This window comes from Mercenaria mercenaria, chromosome 3 (assembly GCF_021730395.1).
Source record: "Mercenaria mercenaria strain notata chromosome 3, MADL_Memer_1, whole genome shotgun sequence".
Taxonomy (NCBI): Eukaryota; Metazoa; Mollusca; class Bivalvia; order Venerida; family Veneridae; genus Mercenaria; species Mercenaria mercenaria.
The window spans coordinates 53,302,244-53,319,309 of NC_069363.1; the positions used below are offsets into that span (position 1 = coordinate 53,302,244).

Consider the following 17,066-nt stretch of genomic DNA (forward strand, 5'->3'; position numbering starts at 1 on the left):
AGTGCTATGTCATTGATATAAAGTAAAAATAACATAAGGATATTATGTAATTATCGATTGTCATTAAGGGTCCACAATTTTAAATGACACTGGCAAATATAGAACCTTAACGTACGTTATCACAATGACGTTATTTGTTTAACTCAGCGTACATGTATTTACGTTACACGGCAACACTGGCAACAGAGCATTGCGCATCATTACCAAATTCAGAAGATTCCTATTCAAATATCAAAAAAAAATTATAAATATTTGTGTACATTACATAAGTTATTTATTAGCTTTTAAACATTTATCATCAGAAAAAGGTATATTGAACTTTATTGGATTTTAAATGTGGACTCTTTGTTGCGCGTATTTGGCGTAACGATGACGTTGCCAAGATAATGCTGAGTAAATCGTCCATTGACGTCAAGTCATAAGTACTGCGCTAAAGCATACAAACAGTTGTTGCAATCGTTCTAGAAAACTTTTCAAAGAAAATCAACAGCAGATTGTACTTTTATGTTACCCGGAGGTAAGTTTGCCTTCATCTTTAGGTTTTGTCTTTAATTGTTTAAAATAGTTTTCTTATTACCCTGAACCCTTGACAAAATAACGCTGCAGAAATGTGTCGGGCATTTCATATTTTATATACTGTACCACTAGATATTTAATATCTAGATTTTTTAACAATGTTACTGAGTAAGTACTTTACTGTATTTTAATATTTAGTGTAAAAATGTCATTTATTTTGTCTTACTTTTATATGGAACGGGAGTTGTTTCTAAAACGTTACATGAAAGCACTTTTTATTGGAGCGGGAAATGCTTATAATAAAATGGAAGTCATGAAGGCGCCTTTATGTGAAGCGGGAGTTGTTTGTGAAAAAAAGCATGAAAGCTATATGAAAGTATAATTCATAGATCTATAACCAAATGCGCTGTTGAAGCGGGTTGTAAATAAATCCTCAACGCATTGTATTGCTTGTACAGTTCAGTGTACTGTACAGTTTGGTGTGCTGTACTGGTGCACATGAAGTTAAAGCTAATTTGTATTCTTCAAAGAAGAGTTGCTAGAATTGTTTATGATAAACCACTCCTAGTTTTCTGAATCAACCAACTTTGTTAAGCTTGAAATGTTAGCTAATAAATATTCATCATTGTGCTAGATCATCATTGTGCTAGGCCAAGGTAGAACCCTCCAAAAATTTGTAACACCATGCGCTTCTTTGTAGGGTGCATAGATTATTTTTATGATAGTAAAAACCAACAATGAGCTAAACACGTAAAAAAATTAGTATTTCTAAGAATAATTTGCATTTTCTACCTAAACAATAACGAAAAATAAGCGCAATGATTAATTAATTGAAAGCTAAAATGAGCCGTGCCATGAGAAAACCAACATAGTGGCTTTGCGACCAGCATGGATCCAGACCAGCCTGCGCATCCGCGCAGTCTGGTCAGGATCCATGCTGTTCGCTTTCAAAGCCTATTGGTATTAGAGATACCGGGTACTGTTAGCGAACAGCCTGGATCCTGACCAGACTGCGCGGATGCGCAGGCTGGTCTGGATCCATGCTGGTCGCAAAACCACTATGTTGGTTTTCCCATGGCACGGCTAAAATATGTTTGAAGTTGAATTATCTGCTACACTACTTTCTCTGTCATTATTTTTTCTGTGAGATTGTTTATCCGAGTTTGTTAATCATAAAAATCTGTTTTTCCCTACCAGATTTAATGAATGAATGTTGTGTTCGAATATGTGTAATACAAAAAAGATCTTTTCTTCCTTTTTATTAGAATTACATAACATAAACAATTTTACTTTTAATTATGTTGTTGTTTTTTTTTTTTTGCTTTTTATTTTTGTTTTAAATTATACGTTATTATTATTTTATTATTGTCGTCGTTGTTGTTGTTGTTGTGATGATCAGAACATTTATGAGAGGCTTTCTACAAACGTTAATTGCGGTGTTCAAAAATATATTTTCTGCTTTTATAACAAATGCTTTAACTCTAAAGAACAATACAATTCTTTATTTCAGTTTTCACGAATCTCGTCACAACTGTGTTTTGTTTAGTTAGTGAGGATAAAGAAAACGAATCTTATTTGAGCCGTGCCGTGGGAAAACCAATATAGTGGCTTTGAAAGCGACCAGAATGTATCCAGACCAGTCTGCGCATCCGCGCAGTCTGGTCAGGATCCATGCTGTTCGCTTTCAAAGCCTACTGTAATTAGAGAAACCGTTAGGGATGTGCAGGCTGGTCTGGATCCATGCTGGTCGCAAAGCCACTATGTTGGTTTTCCCATGGCACGGCTCATTTATATAATTGTAGCATTATTTGGTGGTTTTTTTTTTATTTTTTACTTTTAATTTGAAAATTTATTATGCAATTATTTCAAATAAGGGCTTACATGTATTGACATATTTTCACAGCTACCTAGAGAAATATGTTAGGCCCATACATTATAATTATCAAAAACATAGTAAGTAATATCTTAGAATTTCTGTAGTCAAAATCCATGATCAGACTTAACTTTTATGTTATACCCTGTAAAATATATTTTTCGAGATAATAGCCACTGCAGAACTGAACAATTTATGTAAATTATGAACAACACTTTTCCATGCATGATTCAAGTATATCAAATCACTTGAGTAAATCAATTTTATCCTATCACGTTACTTGAGTCTTAACTGTAGCTGAATGTCTAAAAATTCAGAAGAATAAAGACACTAATATAATTGATAAAATAAAGAAGAAAATAGGGAGAATATTAAGAATATAGCAAAAAAAAAATAACGAGTAGCAGAACATTTTAGCATTTCATTACCAGGTAGGTTAACAAACTGACCGTGTATAAACTATAAACATTGCTTGTTAGTCATATTCATTTCTTTCTTTTTCAGAAATCCGTCGGTATAAACAGTCTAGTTTTCCACTGTTGTCGATATTCGACGACACTGGACAGCTTGAACAAAGAAATCCAAAATCTCGTTTCCCGAGACTGCCAGAAAATGGCGGACTAAAGGAAACGAGGCTTCCACACATCGTGGACAAACAATCCCTAGTGGCTTCGTCTCAAGGTAATATATAACTCTTCGTTTGACAATTTTAGAACAGTTGTTGCAATAAAGTAACGGAAATTAATTTAAAAACAGATCGAAGTAACCAGGAGTAGCGGCCAAGTTACGAATTTTGCTTAGTGATAAAATTCCGCTGTTTTGACGACGTCCACGTATAGTCTGGGAGAACTTCCTTAGATGACGTCGCAGTTGTTCTGGTGAACAGAATGACCGGGAAGCTGATTATTAAATGCGTCAAAATGTGTGCAATTTATAATAAAACATTGTTTGCAAATGGAAAGAAAGTACTGTTTAGATTTGAATTTAGTTCATGCGAACTGAACGACATGATAGGATCGGCAAATTAAACACGAGTCGCTAGCGCGATTCTTGGATTTAACGATCCTATTCTGTCGTTCATTTTGCACGAACTCCGAAAAATAATCATTTCTTAAATGGCCGTTTCATGCAAAAATTACGTCACAGGCTATGTCAAAGAAATGTCAAAGAAATGATTTGGTCCTTTAGATAATACCTCATAGAAGTTTTATTATTGTCACATCGATCATGGTATTTTTACAGAGGAGAGAAATCTCATATCGAAGACGAAATTTGGTCTAACAGCACACGATTCTGAGGAACACAGAGAGCGTGCCCCAGGTCGTCTGCACCCTAACAAAGGAAAGCGATCACGTGGTAATGTTGACAGCGATCTCGAACAAAGAATTGGATTTGTTGGTATGAATATGTATTTTTTTAGAATCATAATGCATTACACGGTAGTATGTTACCACTTTGGTGTTTCGTCCTCAGTGAGGCATGCATTTGTATAAAGTAAAGAAATTAAAAAAAAAAACAAAAAAAAAACACCAGTTTACAGTTTGACAATAGACTTCATTCTTTATATTTGATTTAAAGTACGTCATTCTTATATAGTTTGTCATGAAAACATGTATATATACATGTATCTGGCGACGGCGTTCTTACTTAAAGGGAATTCCGATAGTTTTTTATGCGCATCTTTCTGCGCAGTCGACACTTTCTATGGAAAACTGAACTGAAGTCAACATTTGTTGAAACGTGTTACAGACAGTCTTAAATATGAGGAATCTTGAATGAAATAACATTTTTGATAAGTTTTATCAGTAATCAAATGTTGGTACTGGTTTATGTTGTACTGACAAGTATCATGCCTGACAGGTATCTTGCTATTTTTGTGGTTGTGTTTTCACATCGCATTTTGGTACAAAGACAGTGTTGTTCATATCATGTAAGATAATTGACTTAGTACTGATAAGACAATATTACCTTTCAGATTATTTAGTATTCAATTATAGAAAGAATTAAGAATTTTTAAAACTTTATTTTAACTTCTAGCAGACATACATGTAATCAATTTGGCCAGGTTCGCGCCATTTTCCGTCCGAACAGGTGTTGTATTCTAGCGGTCTTAACATAAAATTTAGCCTGGTGACCCATACATTTTTAGCCATTTTTATGCTCACAATACAATTATCTATACACAAGAAAAACAGGAAAAAATTCTATGAAAGAATTTTTTCAAAATTTATAAAAATGTTCTTCACTATGGGTATTTTTCACTGAAAAAAGTTCACAAAAATAAATATGAAACGATATTTTTTTTTCATTTGTATCAATTATTGTAAGGATAGAGTATTACAAATATGACTATGATATCAAATAAGTATATAATAAAATCTGTAAAAAGAAAAAAACCTTATTGTGCTGTCTTGATGTATATTTTGGTTGGTATTTATAAAAAAGCAGAAAATTATGAAAATGTTGAAAAATCGCTAGTAGTTTCAGCAACAGTGGGTGTGTTCAAAACATTTTTTCACAAAAACAAGCCTGGTGACCTATTGTTTTTATTTGTTCATTGTTTTCAGTACAAATTTTCCTATCATATATGTGAATTTAAAAAAATTCTATGAAAAGAAAAAAACTATAGGAATTCTCTTTAAATTGAGATATTTCGTAGACTATTTGTCCGGAGGTGTCGTGCATTCTAAAACACAATGTTTTAATTAGGTGGACAAAACTCAAAGCCATTGTCCAAGCAGAAGTTAAGAAAGAGGCGGAAGCGTGTTCAGAATGGTGATGACTTGCTGGACATTTTGGATGACGAGGAACTTTCTGGTCTCGAGAAAATACTTGACTCTGACAGGTATTGTGTTATAAAAAATAATCACTTTCTGAAATTGCTCTTTCTCGTACGCTCTAGTGATACTAATGATGTTTAAAATTGTCAGACAGGATCCATATTAATCAATCTTCTCATTTTACTTTTTTTGCCATATATCTGTAATTCATGTGAGGATTTTAATGAAATTTTGCTCCAGAATTAAAGCATAATCATGTGTACTACAACAATAGTGTATGCAAAGTTTCGGTATGCATGTACAACATAAAGGAAGTAACATCAATCTGCACGTTTAGAAGAAGACTAACTTTTCCATAAATATGGACACTGGCCTATAGCACTTGGCACCTTCATCGACAAATTTATATATTGATATAACGCGCAAATTCCTTACCGCCACTCGGTGCGAATGCTGGTCAAAAATCCAGTATTTAGTTTGTATTTATCTGGCACAGATCAACAAATTGTTACAAGTTTGACTCATGTCAATATAATCTGTGAAACTAATTGATATACATTGTAAGTTTATATTATGCTCTTCAGCTCAGACAACAAACGACCATGTGCACGCAGACGTCATAAGTCGCACGTGCGAGAGGGCCCATACTCTAGCCCGGATGTTAAACACAACAGAAGACAAAGGATAAAGTCAAGTGATCGATCTTCTACAAAACCAGTCAAAACTAAAACATGTAGGTTCCCTGTACTTTTTTTCATTTTTGAGTAAAAGTTGTAATCGTAGCTGACATACTGGCATCATAATCAGCATGGTTTGCAAATACTAAATGTCTAAAGTAAGTGTATATATATTACATTTGGTGTATTCGGTATGTTTCTTAGCTTATTACCCGTATTTTCAATAACGTATAATAAAGGGACCAATGCCAAAGCGAAGAGAAATTCAGTAAAGGTCAATGGGAACTAACTCAATTCCCAGAGGCCTATATTGTAATGTTTCCGGTCATGGCCCTTTCCTAACATTTAAACTTTTGATGCCACCTACGAAGGATGAAAGAAGTATCCTAGAACTTTAGAAAAAACTGCAAGAAATACTAAACTGACTAACTACATATTCACCGTCACTTTTGGGCACTTTTTCTCTTTGAACTCGATTACCCGTAGTCCGGTAGTGATTTTTTTTATTTTTCATGAAAATGCTCTATTGATAAAACATGCATGTTTCTCACACAAAATGTATCTTTCCATATAAGTTTAGCCAGTAATCATAAAGTATAGTTTTTTTATGAAATAAGGCAGTTTCCTAACACATCCAACATATTTTACACCAATGGGAGATCAGTTTACGTGGTAAATATACACCGCGGAATACCCTATACTTTTTCAACCAATCAGAAGCCTTGTGAGTTGCTTCCAGCTGACCTAAATAATAATTTTAAAACAAAAAAAAAACGACAATAACTTTGCAGTTCCTGATGAACGATGTGCACCGCCCTTTAGTGATCTTCATTTTCCCCAAATTCACGAAGATCAGCACATGGATTACAAGGACATAACTCTGGAGTTATACAGAAGTGATCACCAACGTCCTATAGGGCCTAGTGATCTACATCTGTTTCATGAAGATCCATCAATAGGTTACCTAGATTGCAGTCAAAGTTCCATATTTTTTTCTGGGTCAAGGGGGATAATACTATATGACTTGTGCAGATTAATAATTATGTGAGACTAACATATGTTTTGAATTATAAGCATCAATTTCGGACGGACAGACGCCCGGTGGAACAGCCGGACGGACAACGGTACATTCATATCCTACAGTCTTCGACAGAGGAAAATAATGATAAATTCAAACTTATTTAAACACAAAAAGACGATAAACAAAGAGTCTACATTTCGACACACGTATATATGAGCCGCGCCATGAGAAACCAACATAGTGGGTTTGCGACCAGCATGGATCCAGACCAGCCTGCATCCGCGCAGTCTGGTCAGGATCCATGCTGTTCGCTTTCAGTCTATTGCAATTAGAGAAACTGTTAGCAAACAGCATGGATCCTGACCAGACTGCGCGAATGCGCAGGCTGATCTGGATCCATGCTGGTCGCAAACCCACTATGTTGGTTTTCTCATGGCGCGGCTCATATATTGAACGGCAGCTCGAATGCATTTTTGACTGAATTTTGTGATTTCAGTTTCGGAGGTAAAAGAAGATTTTAAGAACCCAAAACCGATCTCGAAAAAGCGAGCTGATGATGCATCGTTAAAAGAGGAAGGAAAACAAAGGTATTTATATAAATAGCAGCTGAGTAAACTGAGTACAGGCAAATAGAGACTACCTCCTAAACACCTCAAAACTATAACCTGCCTTGAAAAATAACCATTTTCTCTACCCTTTCCCCGTAGACCTAACAGCAGTACAATTTTTCCTATCATTAGAGGTTGCCTGTGAAAAAACACTTTATCAGCAGGGTTGACTGTATGTTGCACCGTTTTATTTTCCTACTAAGAAGTATATATTTCGTAGTTTGTATTTCTTATTTTCTTTGTCATGCCTAATAAATATTTCAAAGCATGTTCGATCTTAACGCAGTCCCGCGATCCCGAGGACACCTATTTTAGCGGAGGGCCTCCTGAACTTGGAAGCTGGCTGTCCCGTTGGGACAGTAAGTTTTCAGTTCAATATCTATAGCTAAAAAAACTTATCAAAAATACCAAAATGACAGAAAAACCTTGCTTTGAAACGATTTTCGAAGTCGACATCTGCAGGGGTGTAAAATTCCACTCGCTCGCTCGCATTGGCGAGTTAAAGTCTGAGTAGGACGAGTGGACCTCGCTGTATACTCGACCGATCGGGCGAGTGGTTTTTTTACGTACTTACTTTACCAAAATTCAGAAACTACAACTCCAAAACGTCAACAAACTTTGAGATGGTTCAGTCGCTACCTGGATTGACTGGAATTTACCCGCGAATCGTAAAGATATTAAAACGTCATGCCGGTAATTTTCCATTCCACAAGCACGTGCGACCTATCGTATTAAATATCTAATTTACATCGACACGTACACAAAAACCGTGCGTAGTGCATTCATTTTTTAACATTTTCACTTCAAGTTTTCAACACCTCTTGAGAAATAATACTATTTGAATTCTATAATGATTTTAATAAGATATCGACAGAAATGTAGGCAAAATTCTATAAAAACGGTCGAATTTTCATATAATCATTTGTAAAAATTCAAACAGCGCGATCTTAGTTACTTATTTCTTTCTAAAAGTAAATAAATGATGAATACTCTGGGCATAAAATTCAGACTATTGACCAGAAGGAACAAAAAACAGAATAAAAAAATCTTAAATAATGAAAATGCGGCAGCAATTACAATACATGGAGTAAAACGATTTTTGGCAAACAGATGAGATTTCTGTTAGTGCGACAAAATAGGTTACGTGACCTCGTGAACGTAAATAAAAATGCGATTTTAAAATAAAGCAATGTGATGTCATTGCGGTTTTTAATAAGTTTTAAATGAATCTTTGTACATGTATTTTTTGACCAACAAGGCAAGTTTTTTTTTGTCAAACAGTAATGTAAATTCCTTGAGGGCAAATAGGTCACAGAGGTAGAATATCCACTATAGTAACTATCGTTTGAGACATTTACCTTTTATACGGGATATAGCACATTCGCTTTTGATAACAAATTAAAGAAGAAACTTTTTATTGATTTCTATTTCTCAGCAATTTTAAGAACCGATGCGGTACGATCAGACAGTGATGTGTCACATGGCGCGAAAACATGACGTAATGCCATGACAATCTCGAGCAAAAATACCGCTTTGATCTCCACTTCAGATGTCAAGATACTGACACACTTCTTTTAGCTCTACTTTGAGGGGGTGTAAATTGATCATGAAAACAAGGTCAATTACTTAGTTTATCAACTGAATAATTACCGATAATCTTTAACGTTTTTTCCCATCTTTTTCAACACGGGTGGATGGACGATGATTATTGTGTCCAAATATTTTAGACACTTTTCAAAATAAATATTTTTCGGGAAATAATACTATTGTACATAATACTCCTTTCATAAAAGTGACAGTATTAAAAGTGTCAGTTATTAGGGCGAGTGGCTGTTCACTAACGGCGAGTAGATATTACTGGCTACTAGTCCTGCACGGCGAGTGAAGTGAATTTTTTTTTTTACACCCCTGTCATCTGTTCTAACCACAGTCCGGATGTTTACTCTCGAATACATACATGTACGTTGACTGGTTCCGCGTTATTTTCAAAGTTCATGGCTGAAGGACTACAAATGTTAATGTATCGATTCTTTATGTTCAATAAATATAAATAAAAGAAAGATGTATTTGCTTTGGTTATATATGTTTATTGAATCTTTTTAAATAGTGTTAACAATCGATAAAATCACTGAAAATAGGAGGGATTCCTGAAATCAGGGAGGGACAGCTGAATTTGTAAGGAGGAATCCCGCCAGGATTGTTAGAAAAAAAGTAAGCATCTAACCCTGATGTATGTTTTATATCAACAGACATGTCCTTGCAACAGAGGAAGACCGTGTCCCCAAGCCTAAGGCAGACAAACGCTGGAAACACACCATGGATCAACACAGAAAGACGTCTGCTTCTAAGTTTGTAGGCGATCTTCCAGCAGACTTTTGGGAGAAAGAATGTAGAGCGGCAAACGAACTCATTAGCAGTTTGAAGCTGACCAAAACCGAGGACAAAACGAAAGTAGACGATACTGGTAAAACAGAAGAAGTGCTTGACCGTGTGGAAAAGGCAAGTATAGATTATTCTGATATATGCATAAAATTTCAAAATAGGCGACGATTTCCTACAGGCCTGAAGAAAGGCGACAAAAAGAAAGTTAGTCAGTTCACCAAACTGATAAATGATAAAGTGCGAAAGAAGAACACTGAAATACTACTAGAACGTATTTCAGACAACAAAAACAAACGTACAACGGTAAAGGATGAAGTGAATGAAAGAATATCGTCTGTGCCTACAAAGACAAGAGAAGTAAATACCACTAAACCTTTGAATGAGAAGCTATGCAAAGTTCAGAGCAAAGGTAATGGGCATGTTAAAATATCAACATTGGCAAACAAAAAGAAAGAAAACATACAGAAAACAAACAATAGTTGCAAAACATCATCTGAAAACGATATCAAGAAAGCAGAGAAGAAAACCCTAAAAGAAAAAGCAGAAAATATTAAAGAAATTCCTAAAATATGTAGAAAAAAGAAAATTCAAGTAAAAGGAAACGAAATAGATTGCAAACTTGCTGATAACATTGCCCAGACCAAAAGCATAAAGTCAAAATATAAAGAGAATGTTATTGAAAATGGCAGTGATATATATTCTGCAAAGACAGTGTCTACATTGACGAAATCAAAAAGAAACAAGATCTCAAAAACCCATTCCGATACATTAGGAAATAATTCCTCAAATATCCAGGCGCGTGAAAGACCTCCAGATGCACCTAAATATGACACTTCCAAATTGGTAAGACCAAAAGCGACAAAACATGCCACTCCCGAGACGAGGAGACCTGGCCAAGCCAAACCTGATACTTCCTTGTCGAAAAGAAAAGCCTTACCAAAACCTGACAACCTTTTGCTGAACAGAAAAACCTTAGAAAAATCTGCCTCTGATAGGCTGACAAAAGCACCTGACGAAAAAGCTCCTGATTCCAAATTAAACGTCTTTGAAAAACTTCCTACTGATGTCCAAGGAAGAAAGATCTCCACAAAGCCAGTCGTGACGGTTTCGGAAAGAGAATCCTTTGGAGAAACCTCAACTCCTCAAAAAGGGAAAAAAGCCTCAGAAAAGCCGACCGTTCCATTTTCAGGAAGAAAAACCTTAAGAAAACCATCAATTCCTGAACCGGGAAGGACAACTTTGGCAAAGATTCCGACTCATGTCCCGAGAGGACCATCTCTTACTAAGCATGCTGTTCCTGTGTCTGGTAGACCTCCTTCGTCAAAACCTGTCACCAGTGCATCAAGCAGAACAGCCATAGCAAAGTCTTCTAGAGCTGTGTCGAGAAAACAAGCCTCAACAAAGTCAGCCACGCCAGTGTCGGGAAGACCAGGTCCCACAAAGCTAGACATGCTAGGGTCAGGAAGACCAGGTTCTACAAAGCTAGACACCCCTGTGTCTAGAAGATCTGGTTCCACAAAGCTAGACACGCTAGTGTCAGAAAGACCAGGTTCCACAAAGCTTGACAGGCCACTGTCAGAAAGATCAGGTTCCACAAAGCTTGACACGCCAGTGTCAGGAAGACCAGGTTCCATAAAGCTTGACACGCCAGTGACAGGAAGACCAGGTTCAACAAAGCTTGACACGCCAGTGATAGGAAGACCCGGTTCCGCAAAGCTTGACACGCCAGTGTCAGGAAGACCAGGTTCCACAAAGCTTGACACGCCAGTATCAGAAAGACTAGGTTCCACAAAGCAAGACACGCCAGTGCCAGGAAGACCAGGTTCCACAAAGCAATACACGCCAGTGTCAGGAAGACCAGGTTCCACAAACCAAGACACGCCAGTGTCTGGAAGACAAGGTTCCACAATGTTTGACACGCCAGTGACAGTAAGACCAGGTTCCACAAAGCAAGACACGCCAGTATCAGGAAAACCAGGTTCCATAAAGCAAGACATGCTAGTATTAGGTAGACCTGCCTCAACAAAGTCAACCACGCCAGTGTCAGGAAGACCAGATTCCAGAAAGCTTGACACGCCAGTGTCTGGAAGAGCAGGCTCTACAAAGCTTGACACACAAGTATTAGGAAGACCAGATTCCAGAAAGCGTGACACGCCAGTGACAGTAAGACCAGGTTCCACAAAGCTAGACACGCCAGTGTCAGGAAGACCAGGTTCCACAAAGCTTGACACGCCAGTGTCAGAACGACCATGTTCCACAAAGCTAGACACGCCAGTGCTGGGAAGACCTGCCTCAACAACGTCAACCACGCCATTGTCTGAAAGAGCTGTCCCAACAAAGCCAGTTACTTCTATGTCTGAAAGAGCTGCTTCAACAAAACCAGTAACTCCATTGTCGGGAAGGCCTGCCTCAACAAAGCCAGTGACTTCATTGTTGGGAAGACCTGCCTCAACAAAGCCAGCCACACCATTGTCTGAAAGAGCAACCTTAACAAAGCCAGTGATTTCATTGTCGGGAAGACCTTGCTTAACAAATCCAGCCACTCCATTGCCGAGAAGACCTGCCTCAATAAAGCCAGCCACACCAATGTCAGTAAGACCTGCCTCAACAAAGTCAATGACTCCAGGGTCGGGAAGACCTGACTCAACAAAGCCTGACACGCCAGTGTCGGTAAGACTTGTCTCAACAAAGCATGTGACTCCATTGTTGGGAAGACCTGCCTCAACAAAGCCAGCCACGCCATTGTCTGAAAGACCTACTTCAACATCAACAAAGCCAATCACGCCAGTGTTTGTAAGACCTGCCTTAACAAAGCCAGACACGCCAATGACAGTAAGACCTGCCTCAACAAAGCCAGTGACTCCATTGTCGGGAAGACCTGCCTCAGCAAAGCCAGACACGCCATTGTCGGGAAGACCTGCCTCAACAAAGCAAGCCATGCCATTGTCTGAAAGACCTAGCTCAACAAAGCCAATCAGTCCCATGTCGGTAAGACCTACCTCAACAAAGCCAGCCGCACCAGTGTCGGGAAGACCTGCCTCAACAAAGCCTGTGACTCCATTGTCGGGAAGACCTACCTCAACAAAGCCAGTAACTTCATTGCCGGGAAGACCTACCTCAGCAAAGCCAGTAACTCTATTGCCGGGAGGACCTGCCTCAACAAAGCCAATCTCGCCAGTGTCGGAAAGACCTGCCTCAACAAAGTCAGTCCCACCAGTGTCGGTAAGGCCTGCCTCAACAAAGCCAAACACGCCATTGTTGGTAAGACTTGCCTCAACAAAGTCAGTGACTCCATTGTCGGGAAGACCTGTCTCAACAAAGCCAGTCACGCCAGTGTCGGTAAGACCTGCCTCAACAAAGCCAAACACGCCATTGTTGGTAAGACCTGCCTCAACAAAGCCAACCACGCCAGTGTCAGTAAGACCTGCCTCAACAAAGCCAGTTACGCCAGTGTCGGTAAGGCCTGTCCCAACAAAACCAAATACGCCATTGTTGGTAAGACCTGCCTCAACAAAGCCAGTGACTCCATTGCCGGGAAGACCTGTCTCAACAAAGCCAGACACCCCAGTGTCAGTTAGACCTGCCTCAACAAAGCCAGACACGCCAGTGTCGGTAAGATCTGCCTCAAAAGAGCCAGCCACGCCATTGTCGGTAAAATCGTCCTCACGAGGAGAACTGCCCCTAAGGTTAGCTAACGTTATACATACAGGTTTTCTCTTGTGTAATTGCAGTACATTTTGTGAAAATGCTACCAACATGTTAAGCATAGATCTGTCATACAAAATGCAAAGAAAATAAGGAAAACAGCTTTACAGAGCAAAAACACTGAGGCCCGGACTATTTTATCCGCCATTATGCGACAACCATTTTTTTCGCGCCACTTTCTTATTTAGTGTCTGTATGCCTTTTTTCTCTGACATTGTGCCAGTTTCATTTTAAATGTACAAGCAAACTAAATGCATGAACAATACAAGGTTTTAGATTGATATCAACAGTGTCTAAGGTTTTATGGCATTTTCAGTAACATAGGACAGCGCCAAAAATAGCTGTCGCGACATATTCTTTAAGCAGTTACCCTAACTGTAGCCCTGTATTGCCCTGTTTTGTCTACTCTGATCTGCATACAAATTACACATTTAAACTGTTAAATATGTTCATTTTTATCTCTCATTGCCAGAAATTAGCCATCTTTAGGCTATAAATATGCAGTTCTTTGAAAAAAAAAAAAACAACACCCAAAACAGTGAAAATGTGATATTTTTGGGGTTGATCCTCATTTACCTCAAAATTGCAATAAATTTGTCATCTTCTATCAAATTCTAATCAAAGTGGCCCATTTCCCCCCTTTATCTGGCCAGATTTCAATTTTTACCAATGTCACCTTATAGGTTACAACTCACTAAATAGCTGTTCTTCTTTATTCTATATAAAATTGACATATTTCCAATGGCCTCAGCACACATCAGGACCAATTTTAAATGTCTGTAACTTCCATTTTCTTGAAGAATATTGTCATTGCTGAATAAAAATTAAAAGAAAAGTGAGGGTCACGTTTGATGGCAAGAAAAAAATATTTTCAGTCAAACACACAAACTGCAAAATCAGCACAAAAATGAGACCCCAAATTGAAGTGGTGGTGTATGATCTAAGTTTCTATGAAAAATTCTGTCATGACGTTCTTTCATTATGAAAATGCTACCTACACTTCAAGCATAGACCTGCCATGTGATTTTAGCAAAAAAAAATGCAAAGAAAATAGCTCTACAGAGCAAAAAATTCTGAGGAGTACTTGTACGCGCCATTTTCTTATTTAGTGTCTGTATGCCTTAATTAATACATCAAGCACTGTGCATTACCGCTACATTCGTAGACGTTAAACACATTGTCTTCGCCTAATACAAAATGTATATGTAACTGTCAATTTGTAACTAAATGCTTGTTCTTCTCAATTTTCCATGAGATATCTATGCGAAATACCTACTGAAGCCAGAATTATCATTCTTTGCAATCACGCGTAAACAAGTTAATTCGAAACTTCATTTGAGCTCTGCAGGCTGGTCTGAATCCATGCTTGTCACAAAGCTACTATGTTGATTTTCTCAATGCGCGGCTCATTTCTTGATTCGTAAACGTAACGTTTGCAAAATAGTTTTTGCTTATTTCAATAACTTAGAAATCAACTTTAAGGCTTTATCTAGTGTTTTTCTATCTATCAAAATTTTAAGGGTCTTGTTTATAACTTAAAAGATCCTACCACATGCACATTCTAACACCCTAAGTTCCTATATAACAAAGAAGACTACAAATTTTGTGTTTTTATGCAATGAATCACTGTTTGTATATCCTTATTTTAACGTCACGTGGTCAAACGTCATAGCGGCGCGCTGGAAAAGAAACCTACACAAAACAGGCAAAATGTTAGAACCGAAATGATATAGATCTATCTCAAACAATATTTGCTCTTGATTTTGCACCCTTGTAATATAGATCTAATTCTTTCGCATCTAAACTCCAAACAATGATTTTATTCAACGACAAATAACTATTTGGGATATGTTATTTCTTAAATAAATTAGAATTTTGAAAACTTGAATTATTTTATAGAAGCAATTAGATCTAGATCTACTAGTTATTGCTGTGAAGAGTGTAAATACTGTATTCTAAATGAACTTCCAGGGAACGAAAGACGTCTGACAGGACAAAATCAACAAGATTAAGGACGGAAACAATGTCGTCTGCTGCCACAACTTCTGCCACTTCAAAAAGAACAAAGGTGTTGCCTGCTGCATCTGCTAGTCACGAGACCATTAGCTCACGTGCGTCAACATCATCCGCCTACAACGCAAATCATGACCTTGACCTATACACATCCGATGACGATTTTGAGTACGAAAGTGCTCCGAGTTCTTTGTCAGAATCTTATGACAACGTTAGAGAATATCAATTTGATTGAATAAAAAATTAAAATGTATATTCGTTATTATTATTTATTTTTGCAATCAAATATCTAGCAGCTTTCTTCCCTGTCTCATTGACTTACGCACAATTAGACAAAATGATAGTACCAATGCATGATTCGCTTAGACTATAATTGTTATTTTGTGTTGATTACAAAATGAGAATTAAAACACAGGACAGGTCACTCTTAACAACAACTCTTACAGTAGTAATATGTACTTCTAACTTAAAGATAAGTTACTATTCTGATGTGGGAATTTTCTAAAATTCTTGCATAAACTTCAGTCATATTGGGTCATATTCAGAAAAAAATGCAACTTTATGTCCATTTGCCGCTTTTAAGGATACAATTACCTTTTTAGCAAAAAAAATATTAACATGGTATAAAATAAACTTTCTAACATGGATCGATTTGATTGTCAGTTAAACAAAGATTCTAACATGGTTCGATTTGATTTCTAGTTAAACAAAGAAGGATATCAAGCTCTGTATATTCTGCGATAAACAATGGTTGACGCGCGGACCGGTAAGAGAGCATTATAACGTCAATTATGACGTCAAATTGCTGCATGACGTCCGATAATTACTCCTCGGGTAAATGGAAGTCCAGCATAATATTTATTAAAATATGTCAATGAGCATGTCAGAATGAAAACAATCAAGGCCTTCTTGTGATTTATCGTCTAATTTACCACGGTTCATCGTTCAGATGCTTCAGCATTTAACCACTCGGGCTAACGCCCTCGTGGTTCAATCCCTACGCATCTGAACTCTGAACCGTGGTAAATCAGACGATAAACCACTCGAAGGCCTTGATCATTCGTTAAATAAATGTAAGCTCTGTACAATTAAGAATTCTAACATGGCTCGAATTGATTTCCAGTTAAACAAAGAAGAAAATCAAGCTCTGTATATTCTGCGATAAACAACGGTTGACGCGAGAGAGCATTATGACGTCAATTCTAGTTAAACAAAGAAGGATATCAAGCTCTGTATATTCTGCGATAAACAATGGTTGACGCGCGGACCGGTAAGAGAGCATTATAACGTCAATTATGACGTCAAATTGCTGCATGACGTCCGATACATTAATCCTCGCGTAAATGAAGCCCAGCATAATATTTATTAAAATATATCAATGAGCATGTCAGAATGAAAACAATCAAGGCCTTCTTGTGATTTATCGTCTAATTTACCACGGTTCATCGTTCAGATGCTTCAGTATCTAACCACTCGGGCTAACGCCCTCGT

At 37.4% G+C, this 17,066-nt stretch overlaps 1 protein-coding gene across 1 annotated transcript; it reads left to right on the top strand.

The window, feature by feature from the left end:
- The first annotated feature begins 400 nt into the window (after positions 1-400).
- LOC123524748 (proteoglycan 4-like) lies at positions 401-15,828 on the top strand. The gene is made up of 9 exons (XM_053539706.1): positions 401-517; positions 2,894-3,070; positions 3,632-3,787; positions 5,099-5,234; positions 5,754-5,902; positions 7,364-7,454; positions 9,725-10,266; positions 10,468-13,543; positions 15,534-15,828. Exons 1-9 carry the CDS (start codon positions 505-507, stop codon positions 15,808-15,810), a joined length of 4,617 nt encoding a protein of 1,538 aa, XP_053395681.1. The 5' UTR covers positions 401-504; the 3' UTR covers positions 15,811-15,828.
- Positions 15,829-17,066: the final 1,238 nt, after the last annotated feature.

Bases quoted from the DNA above. Each gene is read 5' to 3' on its own strand.
- LOC123524748 (XM_053539706.1), top strand. The intron at 5,235-5,753 runs GTATTGTGTTAT...TATGCTCTTCAG, and splicing joins AAAATACTTGACTCTGACAG to CTCAGACAACAAACGACCAT. The intron at 7,455-9,724 runs GTATTTATATAA...TTATATCAACAG, and splicing joins AAAGAGGAAGGAAAACAAAG to ACATGTCCTTGCAACAGAGG.